Source organism: Mycena indigotica (assembly GCF_014461135.1).
Source record: "Mycena indigotica strain 171206Taipei chromosome Unknown Mind.scaff0003, whole genome shotgun sequence".
NCBI classification, from domain to species: domain Eukaryota; kingdom Fungi; phylum Basidiomycota; class Agaricomycetes; order Agaricales; family Mycenaceae; genus Mycena; species Mycena indigotica.
In genome coordinates, this window is record NW_023503002.1 from 3,411,246 (window position 1) to 3,431,821 (window position 20,576).

At 51.6% G+C, this 20,576-nt stretch overlaps 5 protein-coding genes across 5 annotated transcripts; 2 read left to right on the forward strand and 3 right to left on the reverse strand.

The window, feature by feature from the left end:
• Positions 1–547: 547 nt before the first annotated feature.
• MIND_00380000 (Glycoside hydrolase family 3 protein) lies at positions 548–4,849 on the reverse strand (the record flags this gene model as incomplete). The annotated part of the gene is made up of 36 exons (XM_037360633.1): positions 548–633; positions 686–909; positions 962–1,271; positions 1,317–1,347; positions 1,401–1,411; positions 1,464–1,566; positions 1,617–1,693; positions 1,742–1,871; positions 1,921–1,948; positions 2,001–2,013; positions 2,061–2,101; positions 2,153–2,284; positions 2,339–2,472; positions 2,523–2,567; positions 2,618–2,664; positions 2,715–2,727; positions 2,777–2,823; positions 2,872–2,883; positions 2,932–3,006; positions 3,057–3,062; positions 3,110–3,120; positions 3,168–3,205; positions 3,262–3,285; positions 3,334–3,353; positions 3,407–3,432; positions 3,483–3,541; positions 3,593–3,608; positions 3,654–3,722; positions 3,776–3,865; positions 3,915–3,935; positions 3,991–4,175; positions 4,232–4,269; positions 4,318–4,464; positions 4,513–4,562; positions 4,614–4,628; positions 4,674–4,849. The coding sequence occupies 36 exons, from the start codon at positions 4,847–4,849 to the stop codon at positions 548–550; spliced, it is 2,550 nt and encodes an 849-aa protein (XP_037223518.1).
• A 608-nt stretch (positions 4,850–5,457) lies between these two features.
• On the reverse strand, positions 5,458–6,737 carry MIND_00380100 (Mannitol dehydrogenase domain-containing protein; the record flags this gene model as incomplete). Its single annotated transcript, XM_037360634.1, has 2 exons — positions 5,458–6,650; positions 6,701–6,737. 2 exons carry the CDS (start codon positions 6,735–6,737, stop codon positions 5,458–5,460), a joined length of 1,230 nt encoding a protein of 409 aa, XP_037223519.1.
• A 987-nt stretch (positions 6,738–7,724) lies between these two features.
• MIND_00380200 (uncharacterized protein) lies at positions 7,725–9,073 on the forward strand (the record flags this gene model as incomplete). Its single annotated transcript, XM_037360635.1, has 9 exons — positions 7,725–7,747; positions 7,801–7,975; positions 8,026–8,150; positions 8,196–8,247; positions 8,297–8,362; positions 8,412–8,463; positions 8,509–8,578; positions 8,633–8,736; positions 8,781–9,073. 9 exons carry the CDS (start codon positions 7,725–7,727, stop codon positions 9,071–9,073), a joined length of 960 nt encoding a protein of 319 aa, XP_037223520.1.
• A 1,728-nt stretch (positions 9,074–10,801) lies between these two features.
• On the forward strand, positions 10,802–13,203 carry MIND_00380300 (uncharacterized protein; the record flags this gene model as incomplete). The annotated part of the gene is made up of 6 exons (XM_037360636.1): positions 10,802–10,925; positions 10,970–11,143; positions 11,198–11,921; positions 11,971–12,598; positions 12,650–13,077; positions 13,131–13,203. 6 exons carry the CDS (start codon positions 10,802–10,804, stop codon positions 13,201–13,203), a joined length of 2,151 nt encoding a protein of 716 aa, XP_037223521.1.
• Positions 13,204–13,626: 423 nt separating this feature from the next.
• MIND_00380400 (Iron permease) lies at positions 13,627–15,562 on the reverse strand (the record flags this gene model as incomplete). The annotated part of the gene is made up of 7 exons (XM_037360637.1): positions 13,627–14,064; positions 14,112–14,500; positions 14,541–14,647; positions 14,698–14,873; positions 14,929–15,075; positions 15,132–15,204; positions 15,258–15,562. The coding sequence occupies 7 exons, from the start codon at positions 15,560–15,562 to the stop codon at positions 13,627–13,629; spliced, it is 1,635 nt and encodes a 544-aa protein (XP_037223522.1).
• Positions 15,563–20,576: the final 5,014 nt, after the last annotated feature.

The following is a 20,576-nucleotide window of genomic DNA, read 5'->3' on the forward strand; positions in this document are numbered from 1 at the left end:
GTCCGTCGACACAACGTCAAAGTACCAGTACTCGAACGACGCGTTGGTGATGGGGGACACCAACGGCGCATCGAGGGCCAGTGCGGACGAGGAAGTGGCAGTGAATTGCGCCTGGATTGGTCCAGTTGCAAGCTGGGGAGTTGAAGGGATGTTGTAGATTCGAGCCTCAACTTGGATTGCGGCTAGGAAGAAAGAGACGGTCGATACTAGTCCTGTTGGTGAATAGGGACGCATGTTCCACTGGGTGGTCCATGGGAGTCGATAAACGGATGTTTTTAAGCATGTTAGTCTGCTTCTCTCAGCATGGGGATATGAATCGCCGCTCGCAGTTCGCTGAGAATCTTGCTCGCCGGGAAACGAAGAAGAGGCGAAAAAGTCAATGCTCACCGATCAAAACATGACCAAAGCCGATGGCCACCTACGAGGTGGACGTGTGCTTCAAGTCCTGCTCTGTTTATGTAATCCTTGAAGTAGAACCTCCAATGCTACCATTGTTACGGGTATAAGTATCTCGTTGCTTCTTTCCAAATACACAAACTCCTAGTACTCAGTTCGTAATCGTACCCGTTAACCTGATATCCCGACTACTCGCGCCAATCGAGATCGTTGTGCTCCCCGTGATGACCTCCCAGCCTAGACAACAACAATGTTAAGGTTGTTACAAGATGGCACAAAAGAAACGCACGTTGTGTGGCGACGTTCCAGGTCGAGAAATCGAATCTCGACAAGGACATGCTCACGCTCACAGTCTTCCCCGCCCCAACGAAAACACTATCGAAACCCTTCAGATTCTTGGGCGCCATTTGCGCTGCAGTCGGGAATGTCAAGTAGAGTTGTGGGACCTCATTTCCGTCGAGTGTGCCGGTATTTTGGATGCTGAAGGTGACGGTGACAACGGGGTTGTGCAACCTATAATAGAGAGTGATCAGTTCTCAGTGAACTACAAAAAGTGGAGACGGACCAAGGATCTAAAGATGACCCAGGACCAGATTGTCTTGTTCCGCCTGATGTAGAGCCGCTAATTGTCAGCCCGGAGTACCCGAACGTCGTGTAGGACAATCCAAAGCCGAATTCGAATCGCGGGGCAATGGCTGCTTGGTCGAAGTGGCGGTAGTCGATGAAGATGCCCTCGCTGTAGTTGATGGGCGTAATCGAGCCCGCCTGGTTAGTTGTTACTTGGGCCGAGTAGTCCGAGATTGATTTTCCGATGGTATATGGGAGGCGACCGCTTGGGTTGTATGCCCCATAAAGGACATCGACAAGGCCATTGCCTATAATGCGTTAATCCGGAGACGATAAGGAGTGAAACTAAATACCAGCTTCCTGGCCAGGAATACCGCTCCAAACCTAAGAGATATATCTTCAATGACTGCAATCCAAGCTATAGTATGTAGACCCACCACCGCAGTTACTACGAAGATAAATAAGCGACTCCAAGGACCAGACAACATGAGACAACTTACTGTTGGGGTTGGTAATCCACGATTCCATCGTGATCGGGCCAACAGAGTTGACCACGACGATAGTGTTTTTGTTAACAGCTGCAACAGCTGCAACCAATGCGTCCTGCAATCTGATATCGGACACTGAAAGCATTCGCAAAGGAAGAAACAGACACCCGAGTGCCAAGCTGCGAGGTTGTTGCGGTCTCCTGCGTTGCCTTCAACCGTGATATAGCCTTCGCCACTGTCCGCTGAGGTAGAGATTAACTAAAAGCCAGATACGTGTTTCTTGAACGAACCAGTGATGAAAACCAGAGCCACCGTCTTGCCTGTTGCGGCAGTCCGAGCAGCATTCAAATCTGTGTCACTGGTAGAAGCAGTGACAACGCTTTTGTCGGTTGCAGAGCGTGTTCGAATAGCGTCAAGAGGCTATTAACGAACATCAACAAAACCGAGCATTGAGGAAACGCCTACGAACCGCAATAAGATAAGGGAAGTTGGCGGTGCTACGGGACCAAAGTCAAATCGAGGACCACAAGGGAATATGTATTTCCGCACCCGCTACCCCAGCCTGATTTTGATGAGTTGATACCACCACCATAGAGAAAAAATACTCACCCATACCCAGAACTCCGTCATTTCCACCGCGATCAGAGTATCTGTCCACATCTCAATCACCAAAAGTTGCTGCAGGAAGTAAATTTGCCCACCCATTGATACCTCTGGACGAATTTCCAGCACCGTTTCCGATAATACCAATTGTTGCAGGTGCTTTGAGCGGTAATGCGCCGCCTGTATTCTTCAACAGCACCGTTGATGCAGCATCGATTTGGCGAATCAAGCTATCAGTTATGTAAGCAAACTGGCCGCTGAAAGCTGGAGCAGAAAAGGCTTACGTGCCATGGTTGCCCTGAACGTTTACATGTTGGTTGAACGACGACCCTGCGTTCCACGCGTCGAAGTTGACTGCCGGGAAACCCGAGTCTTGTCCAACAAGGTACCATGCGGCAAGAATACGGGTCGCCAAGTCCTGTTTACCAACTCAGTTTTCGATTATGGAAATACGCAAAACAACCCAACAGTTATCCGAGCTTGCGAAATCTGGCCGGAGTTAACTGCGGCGGTCTATGCGCTCCGTTAAATGTAGTTCCAAGGGTCAAAATTACAAGAAGCACCAAATTCGCGCCGAAATAGGTTGTGCCCGAGTTAGAACTGATGTCCCCTGTAATCACAATGAGCTGGGTATCATGGGGGTATTTCTTGGGCTCGTACCCGGCATTGTCATCTATAGGACTCATTCAACAGAGTGAGAACGAGCAAACGAATCGACCTACATCCAATCCTGCATTGACAGATAATGTCGAGTGGGTTGCCCACCAATCTACTTGCCGTTACTTTTGCAAAGAGATCCCGTTACTTGAAGCCTCACCAGACATAACATCTATACTCGCATTAGTGAGCGGCCAGAACAGATCTAGGAATAACCCACATCCTTGGAAACCCATCTCCGTCTTCAAGATTCCGTTCAAAGTTTTATCGTTCTCGCAAGCGAAGCTTGAGTTGACTTGGGTTGACTGTCAGTAGCTTGATTCCGTCAGAGAACCAAAAACGCACTTTGATCTACGATGGTCATGTAGCGATTGTGAAGACAGAGAACGGAAACGAACTATAACTGCACCTAATATGGAGTCAATTTCTGGATAACGAGACACAAAAGTCACTTACATCACTGAAGCGACATTGGCTTGAACACTACGGAGGAACTGGAGAAAGTTCGTCGTCAATAAATAGAAAGAAATTTGAGAGCAAAGGAACTAACGGGTAACGAGTATAGTTCATGTTGCTATTTGCCATTAAGCTCGCAGTTGCGTTTCGCAATCTATATTCTTACCGTGCTATAGTTTTTTAAAACTGGGCATCGAACAGGCGAATTAAGACTTACCGGTCATCAACGATTGAAGAACTAGTCTCTCTGAAATGCTCTTGCTCGCTAGTGAAAAATAAATATGTGTTTGCAAACTGGAAGTTACCGGGGCATACTTGTTGATATAATGTTTTGCCGTCGCTTGAACGCCTGCAGACTGGATACCATTGATGGTCTTAATTCGCCATTATTTGGTAGCTAGTTCCAGTGTGTACAAGTGACAAACCTGGAATGCGCCTTCCCTGATATCGGGTTAGTTTGCATCGAGGTGCAAGATCAGAACGAACCCAGAGAGATATGGATCTCCTCCAAAACCTTCCCAATTGCGACCAGCAGCAGGCGCCCGCATAAGATTCCTGTTTGTAGCGTTCAACATAGTCATAAAAAAAAGTAAACAAAGACAGCGAACATCATTGGTCCGAGTGCTGCATGGACGCCTTTGCCTTTGAATTCAGCACCCATGGCCGAGCCGCGTTGGTTCATAAGTGTGCGATTAAAACTGTGGCTGAATTTAACATCGAACAAAGTAAAGTTTTGGCTTTACTTACGTCGCTGCAACATTGATTGCGCTGAATATCTCGCGAGTGAGGATAAATTCGAAGGAAAATGACGAAGTAGACCCACGCGGGGAAGACAGAGTTGAGATCAGTGTCGCGTACACCGACAGGACTGTCTTCGAGACAAAGACCTGGGAAAGATATTGACGAGATGGCAGGCGTGTTGCCGACGCAATGTCCAACCTCCCATCCAACACCAGTTCCAAGGTTAACTTTATCTTGTAGCGAGAGTTTGGCTACCGCTGCTTTAGCCTAGACAGGTCCTTCGTTTTAGCGACTGTATCAAATATGAACAACACGAGACAAACCTTGGTATACGCGGCAGCCCATTGCGGCGAAATGTTCACTGTACTAAGTTGTCAAGAATGGTGCAAACGTAGATAAGAAGACGAACAGATAGTTCCTGAAGGTGCTGCGCCAGATGTTGTACTAGTGGAGGACGAGACTGGAGTGGTAGTTGACACTGAGCTTGATTTTGAAGTCGTCGAAGAAACGGTTGTTGTGGAAACGGTTGTGGTTCCGGGAATGCATTGAGAGTAATCTGGAGGACCCATGAGAAGGCACCAATATGGGTGGTGGGTATGCTTACATGCATTCATGTAGGTGCAAACGCCTTGGGAGCACGTTGTTGGTCCGGTCCTAGGAGGTGTAAATCAAGGACTTGAATATAAAATTCCGTGGTGGTCGTACCATCCTTGTCCACCACTGATAACGCGTTGAGCAACTAATTGAGACCCAAAAAACACGTACCATTGACCCCACAGTATCGCCTGGGCAGCAGCCTGCTGGACACCAATCGCGAGGAGAATGGCGCGCCGAAGAGACATGACCTTCGAAGCTCCTTCCGAGATGCCACAGTATCCAGGTTGTATTTGTAGTCGCCCTGCCAAAAACGCGATTCGGATAATCTGCGGCAAACGTTCCATGGTGGTCGCGTGGATGGGACGCGTGCCGATGTAAGCCCGCCACAAGTGTGTCTCGGTGGAGGTCTCAGTGTATTAAGCTCTACAGCCTGAAGTCGCGATTTCCACTTTTGTGGTTGTCCCGCCAGGACCCGCCTTGCAAGGGCTACAAAACCTGTCATGGCTTTGAATAAGGGGGTAGAGTGCCTTGCAAACGAATGCTCACGGGATTATAATGGATGTCATTTTCGGAGAGTAGGTGGGCGGAGAATGAGAGCTGGATTGGGTGCGAACTTGGAAGACAAGCTCAGAAAGTTGGGGCAGATGACCCGACAAACAGACCGCTTCCGACGGCGTTCGAGATCAGGTCGGCCGGATACTTTTGGTGTCCCGTTATCACTCCTTGGAATCCAGAGGCAGAGCTGGGCATCATACTAATAGGCATGTTTGGGTTGTGGATGAAGTCGGGCGTGATCATGTGATGAGTCATGACCTATTATTGTCAGTCCTCAGCTAAGTAAGCGAAAGCACAACCAATGGCCTCCAGCTCAATCGATGGCAAGCTCTAAGCTTCTAATTTACAGCTTTGTTCCTACAGATATCCAAGTATTAATATACATCTTTTCCCGGTTCTAATTAGGCATGTTTATCCAGCGTTCTAATTTGTGATACGCCTCGACCACACTCTTCGTTGCATCCTCCTCCTTCTGCCAGCCCGTGAGCTCGGTAATATAAGCCTCGACACCCAGATCTCGTAATTTGCTCTGCATTTCGACACTCTGCTCGTCGTCGTCATTGGAATACCGCAAAGCTGCAGCAATGCCCATCGCCAAATTCTGGGCTGGCACGATACCGTATTCCACACATAGGCGCGTCGGACCCACAAGCCGGTCATCCTTCCCCAGCTTCCGAAGCGGTTGTCGGCCAACCCTGACCACATCGTCCTTGACAGCCTCGTTCGCAAAGCGACGGAGAATCGTGTTAATGTACTCTTTGTGCTGGGACTCTTCGAACTGAGAGTGACGCTTGCACAAGGCTTTCCCGCTTTCGTTGTGGAGAGCGCCTTGAACGATGGACAAGATTTCGGGGTCGGCAATGCTGTCTGCGATGGTGGTGTGCCCTTTCAAGTGCCCAAGGTAGGCGGTGACAGCATGTCCGCAGTTCAGCGTGAACAGTTTGCGCTCGTTATACGCGGGAAGATGCTCTGTAAGCGTCATACCCTTTATCGGTACCTCGAGCCCGGAGTTTGGCTTGAGTGGCTTTGCATCCACGACCCATTCAAAGAAGTTTTCAACACCAACATCTAGGACTGACTCCGTGGGGCCATCATGAGAATGTGGGTCGAATGGTGGGACGATGCGGTCGACTGAGCAGTTCGCGAAGCCCACGTGGACGGAAATGTAGTGTTTGTCCTCTTCTTCGAGATGTTTATGGATATGCTCTTCCAGTTGAGTGGTGGCGCCGATGGCATTCTCGCACGCGACAATATTGATTACACCAGCCCCCGCTTCCCTACGAGCTTTGATTCCCTTCGCAATAGTAGGTGCAATTTTGGCCAGAACGGGAGGTCCAACAGCAGTGGTGATAAGCTTCAATTTAGGATGCGCCAGCTCGCTCAGAATGTCGTCTGTTGTTGCAAGAACCCCTTTAACTCGGTTAACCTCCTCCACATTGTCAGCTCCTTCAGTGGTTGAGTCCAGAATGTGGACGTCATAGGATTTATCGCGGTTGATTGTGTCGATGAGATCTTTGTCCACATCCGCGAAGACAACGTGGTAGCCCGATCTTAGCAGTAACGGGGCGATAAATCCGCGCCCGATGTTCCCTGGTGGGTGTTGTGAATCAAGCCGTCTCTCTTCACCAATAGTCACGCACCGGCACCAAAGTGAAGACCCCGTGGTTTGAGCGACATCTCGCAGTTTTGGGAAGTTTGGAGTAGAAAGGAAGATGGAGGGCTGATGCGAAGCAGCAGGTTCTTAAGTCGCCGGGCCCGGCGCTAGAGCGGAGTGCGATGAGCTCGTCAGTGACGTCGAGTTGGAGTGTTTATATGGGCGGTACGCACTCCTCCAACAAAACCCTGAGTTTGCTATCAAGCCAGTACTCAGGTCGCGCTCTTGGAGTAGGATAGTAGCGCTTGACTAGCTTGACTTGACACCAGCTTGTCAATGGACTTGTCAATGGTTCGCGGTAGCAGGCCGAAACCTCCTAGGAGCGACCTCGGATCGTTGGATAAATTTCGCAGGAGGTGGCAAGTCTTCCGTCTTGGCTCAAGGGTCTGCTAAGGCGGACAGGGTGGTTGTTGGAAGCCAGAATTATGCGATCAAAACCGACTCTGTCCATCAAATTGTCATCAATCCGAGTCACAGTCATCTATGGCTTTTGAGAGTTCCTCTTCACGGTCCATAACATTGGCTTATAGAATCACTCTTTTGAATGTTTTCTTCTTCATTTTACTCATGAAAGGCTGGCTTGAATCTAATAAACTATCGATGATGTCATCACTTGATGAATTTGTCATTCATCCACTTTTGACTGCGACTACCAGAGTACATTGGCGATCGAGTCCGAGGCAGAGGAGCCTCAATCCTATGGACCGTGCTCTCTTCGTCGACGCATTCTTCCGGGAAGAGATCATTTCGGAGTCAAAGCCAACTCGGTCAATTTGAAGTCATCGACATCCCTGAGGCCTGAGTCCTTAACTCCTCCCCCCAATGTCCAGGAATTTCCCGGTGTATGCTTAACGCTCAAGGAACGAATGTATTGCCCTCGAGGCTATGACATTCCTGCTAGGAGCTGATTCATTCATCTGCCCCTTCGAAGTGCCATGAATATCTAAGGGGTTCCGTCTTCGCGTTTATTCAAAAGCCAGAGAGATGTCGTCCGATCGAGCGTGGTTCGCATGGAAGCATTCAGGACTTTCGGGCAAGCTTTTATCGACTCGACATTCGAATATTTGGTGCTTACAACGTCAACAGAGGCTACGTCGTCGGCTCCTGGGTTGCATCCATCCTCTACGGCGCTGCGCTGGTCCAGACCGTTCGCTACTTTCATAACTTTCCCGATGACCACTGGTTACGGAAAGCAATAGTCACTTTTGCGATGTTGTTCGGGCTCGTTGCGCTCATCGGGGACTACAGCAACGTGTATCTGGTGAGCTACCGCCATCCTGGGCTATACTGTAATTTCTAATGTCGGTTCAGATGCTAGTAACGTTTTGGGGCGATGCGGGGCCCAAACCGTCCTGGACAAGACCCGTCTACGGGACATTGAATGGCACAATTGGGATACTCGTCAACGCCTATCTCATCAGTCGTATCTGGGTGTTGTAAGCAATGCGCCTGTTCGCGGCGATTTGGCTAATATGTTACAGGACCAAAAATATATTCATCGCTGTCTTCCTCTCGACAGTGGTCGTCCTTTCGGTGCATATTTTCCTCGAGTTTGAGTCGCTCGCATCTAAACGAACCACAGCTCGTTATGTTACTCGTGGGCAATATCTTGGTTGGGACGACAAGTGATCTGACCACACCCAGAGGAGTTGGTGGATTTCGCTTTCGATCTAGCGCACTGACGAACGCTTCTGCAGCAGTTAGCCCACACGGCCATGAAAATTTGGGCCATATCATTTACTTTCCTTGGTCAACCGCCCTCTTTGTCTGCTAAGTCTTCTAACCTTCCACCAGATTTCGCAATTTCCGGGATTTTAGTCATGAAACTGCGCAGCATGAAGAGCTCATTCCAATCGACCAACAAGTCCGTTGCCGTTCTTAGCATCATGTTCGTCGCGCTAACCTTGTTCCACGACAGCATGATTCACTGTCTTATTGTCGGCGCTGTTCGGACCGGCTTGACTACCGCTCTCATCACGCTTTTCCTCCTTGCATTCTTCTTGGTGGATTCTAGCACCAGTGGTGAGTATCCCTTCTTCTAAAGGTTCCAATTCTAATCCTCGTAGTTCCACCCATGTTCCACTCGATGCTCGGTCCGGCCTCTCTACACACCCTCTTCGCCAACCTACTCTCCCGGCGTTTGAACAGCAGTGGACCAAGTGGAGCGAGCAGAACCACATCCGACTCGCGACCGAATATGAACAACACGATTATGATGGACGGCATACAAGTACATCGGACTGCCATTGTCACGATAGACCCGCCAGAAGATGTCGGCCTGTCGACGAGGATGGACATCGAAAGTGTGGGCAAAGAAGACGCGGAGTCGTATTCCGGGCAGAAAGTGGTATTTGATTGAGTATTTTGGGACCATGCTATGAGTTCTTGCTGTGTAATAATACCTTAATGGCATGCTCTGAAGTATGTAAAGTTATTGTCCCTCGTCGGGATTTTTGCCCTCAAAAATCCATCCTATGAGATGATTTGATGCCTCGCGGCTCACGTGATGAGAAGCGACTTCAAGTTGTCTCTATCCCCCAGCGTCTGAGGCAATGATGCATTTCGACCATGCAGGGCCTCCGCACTATAGCCGAATGCGGAATTACGGGTGGCGTGGAGCTCTACTCGATGCTACAACTTGAACTTGTTGACTTCAGAACCGTGGTGCTTTCTCCGTGAGACGCCTTCCGGTCTTTCCCAACTGAGTTTCGCCTTCCTCAAGAGTTGACCGCGACACCACCTCGACTTCTGGAACCGAGGGATTTTGGCTGCCCGTCCGAATGGTCGCATTCCTTTGCGCGAGCACTTGGTCGACTAGAAGCAAAGAAACAGGAAGAGCCACTGGCACTTCTTGAAGTTCTTCGGTTCAAGCAACGACTTAATCAATAGCCAAAATTTCGAAGTCTGCCAGTGTGGATTCTTCTTTAAAGAATGTGATTCGACGCTGCCCCACTCCACGACTCGTTCTCTTCCAACCATGCTCTTTGCTAAAATCCTGGTTTTTGCTGCTGCTGCCCTGGCAGTTCCCTCGGTACCATTCTCTTCATCGATCTGACTACGCCCGAGAACTGAAGAATACTAAGCAGCAGCCTGCTGTGGACAGCGCGGCCAAAGTTCTGCAGCAGTCGCACAACATCATCGACTCCGTCCGCTCTCTCCAGTCCACGATGGCCGTCGTCAGCAAGAAGTATCCCAAGGCGCCGGCAGTTGTGAAGGCCAATGAATACGTCTCCACGATCGCGCACTGCGCGCTCCCCTCCAATCCCTCCGGCCAGATCATCACCTCCGGCGGCGGGTTGCTCGGGCTTGGCAACCTGAACGGGCTTCTCGGCGGCTGTCTCTCCACCACCAACGTCCTCGGCAACCTTGACGGCCCGTGCTCGCTGTGCGGTCTGTTGGGCAACACCAACGGCCTGTTGGGCGAGCTGCTTGATGGGAACACACTCGGCGGCATCCTCAGCCTCGGCGGGCTACTCGGCGGTCTCGGCCTTGGCCCGAATCCCCCGCCAATCATCACCCAGCCCAACGCGCCAGACGTTGGCATCGTGAACGCGACCCAGCAGCTCCTCGACGACCTCTTCGACCTCGGCAACGAGTCCGAATGTGGGCACAGTAATCTTGGGGACATCGTCACCGACCTCAAGGTGCTTGTCGACTCGTTGAAGAATTTGCAGGGGTTGACCGCGGCGCCGCCCACCGGCTGTGGATGTGGAGCTGACCCGACCGTAATCAATGGTGTTAATACTATCCTCAAGGGCCACTAAGCGGTGTGTTGCTTATTTCTAGAGTTTTGGTTTTGATTGACATGGACAAATAGTGTTTTTTGTTCTCGTTGTTTTGAAAGCCCGAATTCGCAAGAAGTATTCAGTAAATCCTGTTCTGCGCTTGTTTTCGATAATTCAGCCACTGAAAGTACATATTCGTTGAACTAGTCTTGAGACCCGTGAATTGTGTGACATTCTAAATTCGGCATTCTTCCAACTCTAACCAGTATTCGGGCGCAGAAACCCCGCCACAGTTCTTATCACTCGATGATGGAGGACAGTGGCACGAGGCCCTTTGCGTCCACTTCTTCCGACCTACTTCAATGACTCGCAAAAAAACGGCTACACTTGAGGCACTCGTCGCGCAAATCGACCCGCGGGCGCCCCGCTCTGAGGACGGGCTCCGGCTCGTGCACATCATATGCCGGTTTTTTGGTCTTCCAACTGGTAAGTCGGTGACTTCACAACGCGCAACTCAAGCTCAGCGCCAGACCTCACCACGCGAAGCTCGTTGAAGAAGATTCACGGGAAACTGCACGAGGTGTACCCGCTGATGGAGCAGGCCTTCGAGGAGAGCGTTGATTTGCGAATAAAACTCGGAATTTTGGCCATCTACACCAATATGTGCACCGACGCGATTTTGCGCAATCGGCTCTGCGAACTAGGTGAGTGGCGGTGATACCATTTACTTGCAGTACAACTAACCAGACGGATTGGAGGTTTCCTTGGGCAGCTGCTCACTCTTATGGCGATTCCGCTCTGCCGCAATTTGACGCTCGATTCCCTTATCATAATCACGCACCATGCCGGGCTGGCTGTCCGTATGGAAATCGCGAGAGCGGCCTGTGAGCCATTGCTGCAACTTATCAAAGACTTTCCGGAGGATCAAGAAACGTCGGATTTTGCGCTCCGCGTGCTCAGTCATGTCATCGTCAGCGTTGTTTCGGAGGAGGCGAAACAAAAGGACCCGTCATTGGCGACCTCGCTTCCGCTGCAAGACGTTGCGCAAGCCCTCATTGACGGGCTTCGTCGGCCAGACCCCCCGCCAACACTCATCACTCACGTCACGCGCTGTTTTACGACTTTGTCCCAATCCAAAGACATTGAGCTTTCGCAGTCGATGGCGAATCTCTTTCTGGCAGGACTGTGCTCCAAGGAGTGGGAAGATCGCTCACATTGCTTGGGTGCATTGATCCACGCCAGTCTCGCTGATGCTGAGGACGAGGCTTGGTTTTTCCATCCGCGCACCGCCCGTTGCATTACACACATTTCCGAGGCCCCGAAGCATGTCAGAGAGCCAATCCAAACCTGGGGCATTGAGAATGCCGTTATGTACAAGGCTATGATTGCATATGAGGAGTTTACGTCTACGTTATTCGCAGCACACTCCTCCGGTGGCGAATTCTACAACGCGGGAAAGAAAATTGCTCGGCTCATCTTGAAGTATGTTTCCTTCAGGCTTCGCCATTCGACCTTGAAAAGCTTTTCGCAGCGCAGAAGTGCCCACGGTGGACGGATCCTCCCCCATCAAGAATACGATTACTGGACAGAGTGTTTTTCCTGGTGGCGAATCCGGCACGCGGTGGTCCGACACCTTCCCCCGTTGCTCCGCAGCGATCAGACAGAATGGCGTGGTCGGCGAGCTCTTCCTCGCTGATATCCTCGATCTGGAGGCCCTCCTGATGCGAGTGGACTTTTCTGGCGCTATCGCGCTGGCAACCCAAATCGTAGAGCGAAATTCCGACTTTGCGTATGGGTACTACGTTCTTGCACTCCTCCAATTCAATGTACACGGCTTACGGGCAGCGGCGAGGGGCCTGGAATGTACCCCCGGCCCGCTCAACTTGACACCCTGTATGCGGCTGCAAAACCTCCGGCTCAAGGGGCAAATCGCTAGTATTGTTGGCCTCGGAGCGTTGACTCGGAACACTCCAGGAAAACACGGGCTCCCCACTCCGAATGCAGCCGTGGCGTTACTCAAGACCGCAAAGAAGGATCTGCAGACGTTCTTCGAAGAAGCGGCGCCAGACCATCGTTATCTCTCCACTGTCTGCTGCTGGCTGATAGCCCTGCATGTTGTATCCGGCGACGACATAAGCGACGATTTCCACGAAATCAAGGTATACCGTGTCCCGTGGTATTTTCGGAATAGGTAATTTGAAACGACGCAGGTATACAGAGACCGCCTCGAGTTCGCCACCGACCTCAACAAATGGCTCGATATCGACTCACCGCGCACCCAGATACGCATCGTCACCGAGCGTATACTACGGGATTTCCCCGCTGCGCGGAAGGAATGGGGCGCGGTCGTTGCTGCAAACGGGTGCGAGGGACATAACTCGGACGCAGTTCGAACTGAGGCGGAGATGGAACACGACCTGGCGGCGTGGATGGCGGGCCTGGATGTTGATGACGAGGCGAGTTGTCAGACTCGGACGCGATATAGCGGTCACGAGCACCGTTCTCCATCGCAGTGGTACATGCATGAATATGAAGTTACCGAGGCGGCAGACACCAAGAAGCCGAGGCTGTACCATTGCTCGTTCTGCCAGAACAGCTCCGCAGTCCTGCGCAAATGCGCCGGTTGCTCTGAAGCGAGGTAGGCGCGGACTTAGAAATTGGTTTCATGCTTGCTAATTTCTACCCCGGTAGATATTGTAATGCGACCTGCCAAAAGAGACATTGGAGTGTCCACAAGAAAAAGTGCCCGGCGGGCAAGAAGTAGAAAGCACCCTAATGTAGAACCAACACTGGAGTACAGATAAGAAAACGAGCGAAAAGTAATGGAGTCTGAAGATATTGATGTTGGCGATCTGATAAGACGACAACAAGGTTGAGTCCAACTGAGTTTCTCAATCTTTCTACGAGGGTAAACGTTACTGACTGTTGCGAAACCCGCTGTGGCTTACCCAAAAAGAACGACTAGTAGACCAAAGAACAACGAACGACGGACAAGATGGTGGTTAAAGTATCTCTTGTTGCGTGCAATTGAATCGTAAATATGCGTGGTAGTGTAAGAGCGGGCGGAGGGGTAACAAGGGGGGCGGGGCGGGCATCTAGATACCGACTACTATGGACACAAGAAGGACGCTTTCCGTTTTAGCTTTTGCGGGCTGGAGAGAACAAGAAAATCTATGCGTGATGCGAATTATGCTACAGGTGCCTCCACGTCCTCGACCTTGGCCTGCTTGGCCTCCTTGAGCGTGTAGGTCTCGTCGATGTTGGTGTTCATCGGGATTTCACGGAGGAGCAGGCAGGAAAGGAGACCGATGCCGGAGATGCCGCACATGACGAGCCAGACGACGCGGAGCGAGTCGGCGAACGCGACTTGGACGGCCTTCTTCAGGGTCTGGTCGGTCATGGTGCGGATGAAGGGGATGGCGGCGTATGCGATCTCGGTGCCCTCAGGGAATTGGCTTGTGAACTCGGTGGGGAGCTTGGCAACGAGCTCGTTCTGGAGGACAGTGCCGGCGATGGCAATGCCCCAGGCTTGGAAGAAGGAGCGGGTGAAAGTCCAGAGAGCAAGAGCAGAGGCGGCGCGCGAGGGGTGCAGGGGAGCCAAGATGGGGAACACAGGGCAAGAGAACTAGTGCGAATGAGCGAAGGCGGCAAAAAGGTAATTGAAGAACTCACCAGCATACCCAAACCAACACAGAGAGGAATCTGGAGACCGAGCCACAAGTGTTGGGGCGAGTCAGCTCGCTGCAAGCTGAAGAGACCGTAGCCGAAAACGCAGAAGACCCAGGCGAACCATTGGACTGGGCGGTACTTCTTGAGAATGGCAGTGGCAACACCGGCGAAGAACGCGAACGGCGCAGTCAAGAGACCAGACGGCAGGAAGTCAACGGCCGAGCGGATGGGCGAGGCACCGAAGCAGGCCTGGTAGTAGACCGGGAGGTAGTAGATGAGCGCGATTGAGACGAGACCGTGGATGGCCGTGGAAATGAGACCGCCAAGGGAAGTGCGGTTGCTAACGATGTCTGATGGCGTCGTTGGGCGGACGGGGTCCTTGACACCATACGCTTCGTAGAGGCCGAAGATGATGAGGAGGACGAAACCGACGATGAGGGGGGCCGAGAACGTGGGCCGAGTTCCACTTGTAGGCAACACCACCCCAGGTCAGAGCAATGATGACGAGACCAGAGCCAATAACGACAATGATATTTCCGCTAAGAAAAGCATCAGCGGAAGAAAAGACCGAGGGTAACCAAAATCGTACATCCAGTCAACCTGGCGCAGCTTGCTGGCGAGACTGCCCGGGGGAGTGCGCACGTGCAAGAAGAGGGCGACGAGGACAAAGGAGATGCCGCAAAGAGGCAAGTTAAGCCAAAAGAGCCAGCGCCAGGCCTTTCCGTCAACGTTGGCAAGAGCTCCACCGATCGGGGGACCTATGCACTATTAACAGGTCAGATAAAGCGGCTAGGCGGAAATCACGCTAAAATTGACTCACGGAACCAATTGACCAGACGAGGGCGAGGAAACCTTGGTACGCTCCTCGTTCAGCGAGAGGGACGAGATCGGCGATGAGGATTTCGGAAAGGGCGAGGATTCCACCACCTCCGACACCCTGGACGGTACGGGCACCAATCAACCAGGTCTGATGAAAAGACGGGTTAGTGGGAATTCCGGCGAATTGCAACACGCGATGCGCACCATGTTTTGAGCAGCACCAGACAACGCAGAGCCGAGAGCGAAGAAAGCAATACTGGACAAAACGACGGGACGACTGAGAAACGCGTCAGCTCCCGCAACAAAGGAGAAACAAAGAATGCGACGCACCGACCAAAGGCATCTGCCAAGTTACCCATCAACGGAATGAAGGCCGTGCTCGCCAACGCGTAAGAAGCACCAATCCATACGAACTCGCCGTGTGTGTCGTTCAAAGCCTTGGAGATAGTGGGAAGGGCGGTACCGAGGGCAGTGAGATCGAGGGCCGAAAGAACAGTCGTGACACCGATGGCGAGGAGGGTCAGGTAGAATTCCCTGCTCTTGGGCTCGGCTTTGGGCTTCTCGTCGACAACGGTCTCTGGCTCCGGTGAGGGATTCGCCGTGGTGGCGGGTTCCGAATGTTTCTCGTCAGACATCAGTGTTTGTGTGTGCTTCGTTCGAATGGGCCAAGAACGAAAGGCGGTAGAGTGCTCGAGGAGGAGGGAAGAACTCAAAGGCCGCAAAAAAACCGAGGGCGCCTTTTAAATCGTGGCACAACCTTCCTGCGTGTTTCCGCGCATCCGTGTTTACGCCACACGTAAAGCTGTCTGACTGACAGAAGAAGGCGCGTTCTCAATGCACTCGAGAAGAAATCCGCCGGTGGCCGTCTGATCGCGACCTGATAGAAAACTATCCAGCTCGATTCCCGCTGTCTCCGTATCATTTTTCTTTCTTCAAAAAGCTCTCTCTACTTAGTATTTTTGCAGGACTCTCCATCGCAAGCAGATCGCGTGGTTCTCGGACGCGTCACACTTGGACCCCTGATGATCCCAGAGATTAGCTGTGAACAAGAGCCGTTTCGAGTGTCCCTGCAGCTGCTGACTGAGCACAAACGCCAGGCTTTGAAGGGACACGGAAAAGCGGATTTGGGGATGCTTGTCAGCTTCGGCTGCTTGGCCGAGGCTGTTGATCAGAAAAAGCTTCCGTTCCAGCCAAGCTTTATTTTCCCACGCCGCACTATTTACGGCGATCAACAGCTACGTGGATAGACGCGTTCCGCGTTTTCTACTGACTCTCCCCCCGTCCGTCCGTTCTTCAGCAGCGTCCGCGCCGCAGCAATGCGGGTTAGGTCGGCCTGGCGCAGTTTTGCTCCAGCCCCGACGGCCGAGGAGAAGATAAACCCCGGGGAGATCGGCGCCCACGTGCCAAGCACACAAGGTGTCAACCATCTTCCACGCGCAACAAAAGGGAACAAAAAGAAAAAAAAAATCCGGATAAAAGGCCAGTGGAGAGGGCCGCGGAGGCGCACGGCAGCGCGGTGACCAACGCGTCATTGACAGGACGCGATGTTCGTCGATGTGGAACGCGTTGAGAGGTACGCGCGTGTGTTGTTGAGGAGGAAATTCGGGCGTGTGAAAACATCGGACCGAGCCTGATTGATGCTTCTTGATTCCCGGCGAAGGCAGATTGATACCAGCGTGCTTTAATTATCAGATCCAGGCGACCGCGAAGCACCGGAGGCCTGAATGACCTGCTGCTGTACGAGCCGTGAATCTGTGCACTTCCCGGTGTGGTGGGCTCACGACCAACATCGATATCGAGCCTGACAGCCTTGCCATCGCCAGTCCGAGATCTAGAACGAGGCGTTTGCAACCGGCGTTGGTCAACAGTCAAACAGCGACGCGAGTCAGATGCAGTTCACAGTCGGCTCTCCATCTCCCGACTTATCGGCGGTGGAAAGCTGGGCCCGATAATCAGTAATCTGTGGAGCCTGTATCGTCTCGTTAGCCAATGAGTGGCGATAAACAACTCATTCGAACGTAGTTCGGCTGTACCTGTTACACTCCGCGTACCTGCCTCCATTCCATCGCAACAGCGCTACGGCCTGCCTTTGATTCTGACGAGCATCCTGCACGCTGTTGAGGTGGAGCTACCCCGCCTCCTGGCCCCTTGCGCGCCGCTTTCAAAAAGTTCATCAGAAGCAAAGATTCATATCCTGATTAATTTTGCGGACGATGCGATTCATATCGCAGTTTCCGGGGCAACAGGGCGTGCGTGACCTTCTGGCTTGGGGCGCGAAGCGCGAGCCAAACTCAAGATACGGCCAGAAGAGTTTTAGGCTTATAGGAAGCTAGATACAAGTTAACTTCATGAGCTCGGCGTTCGTTGGGGGGTGGTTATCGGATAAGATAGTTCGGATATGGATCGCATCAAATTTCCGATTGATCGCTTGTTCGCGATCTGGAGGACAAGGATGTGCTGGTGACCGGGAGGAGTGCGTTGGCCATGGCGGCGAAAAGAGAGCGCAGGACAACACCAAGACCGCCAGAGGAAGTTTAACTGGTTCAAGAATAGACACCCTGGGGGCTTCGGGCGCCTCGAAGGACAAGAGACAGAGCCGCTTCAAAACTTGAGGTCAAGACCAGGCAGGTCTGTAGTAAGAAAGTTGGTGCCGACTAGATCGAGAGAAAGGCTTCAATGCGCTCACCGTCTCAGAATTGGTTGGAGTCACAAGCCTCTGTTCTCCAACCATTTTCCCAGAGTGATCCTCGTGTCCAGGACTCAACGGGCCCGGGTTTTGAAGTCGGAGGCTTGCATTTTCTTGTCGATGAGGTGGAACGTAGAGGCCGTGAAAGGGACCTGTTTTACTGGAGGTGAGGGGAAACAGACAAGCATGCTGCCGAGAGGCCTTGTCTAGAGGGCAGCATGCTTGTCGCTCAGGAACTCGAGTCGCCCGTGACTGGGTAACAACTTGAAAAGCCCGCAAAAAGTTGACACAGATCGTTATGGGGTGTGGTCCGAACTCGCGGATTGCTGTGCGGAGAGCTTGCTTGCGCTAGAGTGATTTGCTAAGGGCCTGTTGCCACGCTCCGGTGCGAGTGGTCCGACCCGGGGACAGCCAAAGTGAGCCAGTGATTGACTTGTAGGCTCGGCGACGAGTCGGCGAGAGATTAGAATTACAGTTGCCGCTCCGACTCGGCGATTCACTTGATTGGACACGGATAACGATACGAAGCACTAGTAGAAGAAACGCTATCTTCCGCTTCGGCCCAGATAGGCAACAGACCGCAAAGGATTTCATGGTCGGGAATGAAACAGTCATAAACAGCGCTAGCAGAGGCCAATACAGGGAGCTCTTGGGTGGCTAAGCTACAGGTCGAATAATCAAGACTCGGGGTCCAAAACCTTCCACTGGCACTTGGAGGCAATTGAAAAGTTCTTGACATCTTCAAGTTGTACGGCGAATGAGAACGGTTGAGGTGGTGGCTACAGCGTTGGAGCAGAAAAGGTTAGGGTAGCAACAGTAGGACGCCGCTTTAACTTGCTGTTGTACCTGCAATCTCGCATGAGACTCGAACAGAAGATTCGGCATGTTAACGTTAAAGTATTAATAATTCAAGTTGAAGGTTTGACTGCAATACTTACTTATCATATGGCCAAGACTACCGATGTTGATGCAGCTCGACCATACCTGAGTTGATGAAAAGACATCGAGTTACCGTCGGTAACATCCATGGTCAAACATATGTGCTGTCGGCGAAGTGTGAGTGGGTGTCACATCTCGTGACCTGTTACCGTGACTTCGGCTCTCCTCTCAAGACGAGAACCTCTTGTACTACTCCCGTTGCCCTTGTCTCCGCCAATCCATCCTTAACTTTCTGGCTAGCTGGATCCCCGGTCCGCCATGTCTTGAATTTGAGCTTTTCTGAACGACCACATTGCACAAACATCATTCAGTCGAGCGCTCTGCACCCGTCAAACCGGTGTCGTGTAACTAGCGCTCCGGCTGTATAGTAACTCAAAGTGTGTCCTCAGTGGTCCTGTATTTTGAGTTTCGACCATATTGACATAGGTACTTACACGACGCAAAAATACTCGTGGCCCAGGTTTGGTCAACGGTGACTGTCCCACCCACTCTTCTCGGAGAAGAGTGGCCCAGGTTTGGTCACTCTTGGTCCCCATCGCATGACAGTAATGTTCTCCATGACCACAAGAGTCCTTTTGGCATAAACTCAGCCAATGTATCGTGGCTCTGAAGTTTTCTTTGGCGCTAGATGATCATACACTGTCAGTTGCAATACTTACAGCTATCTTTTGCAGTGAAATCAAAGCAACAGGTCCGCCTCGTGAGCGTCCTGCTCTATAATTTTCATGTCTTGATACAAGCATCTCTAGTACTTCAAGGTCTTTTTTGACGTCGACGTCCTCAAGGAGTACCATATCATTTCAGGTTTCGTTCTCCTTCGGCTCGGAGATTCTGGGACTCGAGCCGGTGTTCTTGGTAATATTGAGCACTGTATGGCTTTTCGGGACCAACAAATCCATATGTACCCGGGAAGTATCCCTGACGAAATTGGTGGCTCTTACCGTTCGCCCTCCTTGGGGTGCTATAAAACATAACTCACGCATTTTAAAGAGTCACGACGAGGTTCACGGCCAATATTTTACACAAGTACTCTACTAAAGACAATCGAAACAATCTGCTACCGCTAGTGCAGTCGTATTCTCTCGAGTTGCGGGCCACAGACGGATATGTTTTCCTTCGACACGCTCCGACTCGGAGACTCGAGTCAACTAGGGCAAGATCGAATCTGTGGTCTTCGAGAAGTGAAAAAAGATCCAGGGTCAAAGCCACGTTCTCTTCATCACTAATTTCTTTGCCGCACCCGGAACTCCTGGCAGCAGGACGCTGACCGGTTCTCCCCTGATTCCTGGAAGAGCATAAGACGACGTCCAGATTGAGTTGGCTTCTGCTGCATATGTCAGCGGACTCCAGGTTCCTTGAACTTCCTTGCGCCTACTGGTCCGTGAGATAACACCGCGCGCTTGCAATTGCTAAGTTGGTCTATTCTTATGATTCACCATCCGTCTAATCTAATCAATCTCCATATTGAGCTGGTTCCTCGCGTATTTTCGACTCAAGACTGTCTGATCAAACACAACCGAAACCTCAATATCATTAGGGGTATGACTGCAATGATTTCGGCGGTCCTGGAGAGCTGACTCAGAGATATGCACGTTGAACTGGACATGGCCGAGCCGCTCCTGGACCGTCCCTGAAGGTTGTGCCTCTGTGTTTTGTCAATAATGGTGCGGTACCTCGTTCAGTATCTACACATGACTCGGGTCAGCTGCTCCACAGTTACTTTAGTTATGTATGGCTTACAATTGGCCCTAGCCACGGTCAAATTCGAGCTCGGGCCTAATTCTGACGTGCGCAAGACCGAAAAAAATGGTATTGGATCGGCACTTGATGATTGTGAGGGCCACGTCGACTTAACTTAGTTGTCGCCAGGTTGTCCCCGCATCTGTCGGACTTGACATCTTCTTTCCATTTGGGAGCGATGCTTGTTCGTGGAAACAGGCCAAAACTGCAGTGAACTCAGTATAGGATAACCCCAGGTCTGTTCTTCCGGCTCTGCTTCGACTTTGCGGTGTACGCGTACGATT